General features: G+C 37.0%; 1 protein-coding gene across 1 annotated transcript in view; it reads left to right on the forward strand.

Annotated features, from left to right (window-relative positions):
• Positions 1–931: 931 nt before the first annotated feature.
• Positions 932–1,574, forward strand: part of LOC107595090 (cysteine--tRNA ligase, cytoplasmic-like) — an 11,884-nt gene continuing 11,241 nt past the window's right edge. Inside the window, exon 1 of the mRNA XM_016285403.1 lies at positions 932–1,042. Within this exon, the coding sequence (XP_016140889.1) occupies positions 1,021–1,042 (22 nt within the window). The 5' untranslated portion in view covers positions 932–1,020. The remainder of the gene's footprint in view (positions 1,043–1,574) is intronic.

Here is a 1,574-nt window from a genome sequence, read left to right on the forward strand (position 1 = left end):
TGTGGGGTCCGTCACTCACGTACATTCCATTGGCATTCTGTGAGGAGAGGTCCGTGTCGTCTGGCCTTCAACAGCTACGAGCAATCTGTGCCCTTGTCATAGAGGTTAGGGGTCTGTAGTCTGTCTGGAGTCACAATCCAAAGATAAGTGCTGGTTGACAGGGTCCTTGACCTATAACAAATGCCATGAAATTGTGAATATAGCACGTGGCAACTAAGCTAAGTGTAATAGTACAACAACAAAGAAAGAACAAAGCAAACTGTGCTTCCTGGCAAGTGATGTCTTACATACAAATTCACAAACTTAAGAAGCTGCTGCACACACACTATTACTGTCTGTGATAGGCCTAATAAACCAGACAGATTTCCTTTCTAGTAAGATGTCATAATCAGACAGGTTACACGTAAAACCTTAATTCTATTCATTTGCATGTGATTTTGTAAGACTTCTAAGTTTAAACTGGATAGTTCACCCAAAATGACAATACAGTCAGTTTACTCACCCTCCTGAGGTTATACTTGGATTCCCCCTAGTGGTCTGTCTGTGTTTACAAATTGACAAAAAAATTGACAAAAAAGTGACATTCTAATCTAATAACTTAAGTAACTAATGATAACTACAAGTTCTGCAAACCCACACATTTCAGAGTGTTTGATATCTATATTAGGCCTATACCTTTGTAATGAAAAAAATCTAAATTTAAGTCTAGTTGTATGATTATACTCAATGTTTACATTTATAATGGAAATGTTTATTGTAAGCAATTAATTATTAAAATTGCTCATTATTATAAAAAGTATTTATTATGTGACTTTTATTTTGGAGCGAAGTGAGCTTTAATATTTGCCCGGAAGTATTATTCGGCGTAGAAGAACATCGGATCTGTATATGATAAGACACACAGGAGAGCTGTGTAAATGTTCTAGAGATCCGTCAACCAGCATTGATTCGTGCATGTCCCGTGTTTCATTGTGATTTCCTGTCAGGTTTTATTGTTATTGTTGCATCAGATCGTGGAAAATGGCAAGCACAGGAGATACAGGTGATATTTCTCTATTTACTTATTTTGCGATGTAACAGTCATGATGTACGCTATGAACATTAACGCTTGTTCCTCCTGTAGAGGCCTGTTTAAAGTTAATCATTCATGCTGATTCTGTTCAACCCTGCAGCTGTTGCAGGATGTTTCCCACTATTTGTTCTATTGATGTACTGCTCTTAACATAAGCATATAATATTATAGCTATGTGGTAACATGCCTGAGTCTCTCCGATCAGTGTGTGGCTGGCTGTCATATTGTCATATTAGCTGCTTGTCTCTCTGAACATTTGACAGATGAGCTGAAATCAGACAGCCGAAGTAACACAGACTGTAAGGAGTTAAATCATTTCAGATTGAACTAGGAATGAGAATCGTTTCTTGACGTTTACGTTATTATACTGGTATTATTTGTTGGTCTTTTAATGAAAGAAATACAGGCTGTTGCAAGATGATAAGATAATTATCAGATTAAAACAGAACAGATGTAACAACATGTAATGTTACACGCACACACACACACACACACACACACA

This window comes from Sinocyclocheilus grahami, unplaced genomic scaffold (assembly GCF_001515645.1).
Source record: "Sinocyclocheilus grahami isolate Dianchi unplaced genomic scaffold, SAMN03320097.WGS_v1.1 scaffold196.1, whole genome shotgun sequence".
Classification (NCBI taxonomy): Eukaryota; Metazoa; Chordata; class Actinopteri; order Cypriniformes; family Cyprinidae; genus Sinocyclocheilus; species Sinocyclocheilus grahami.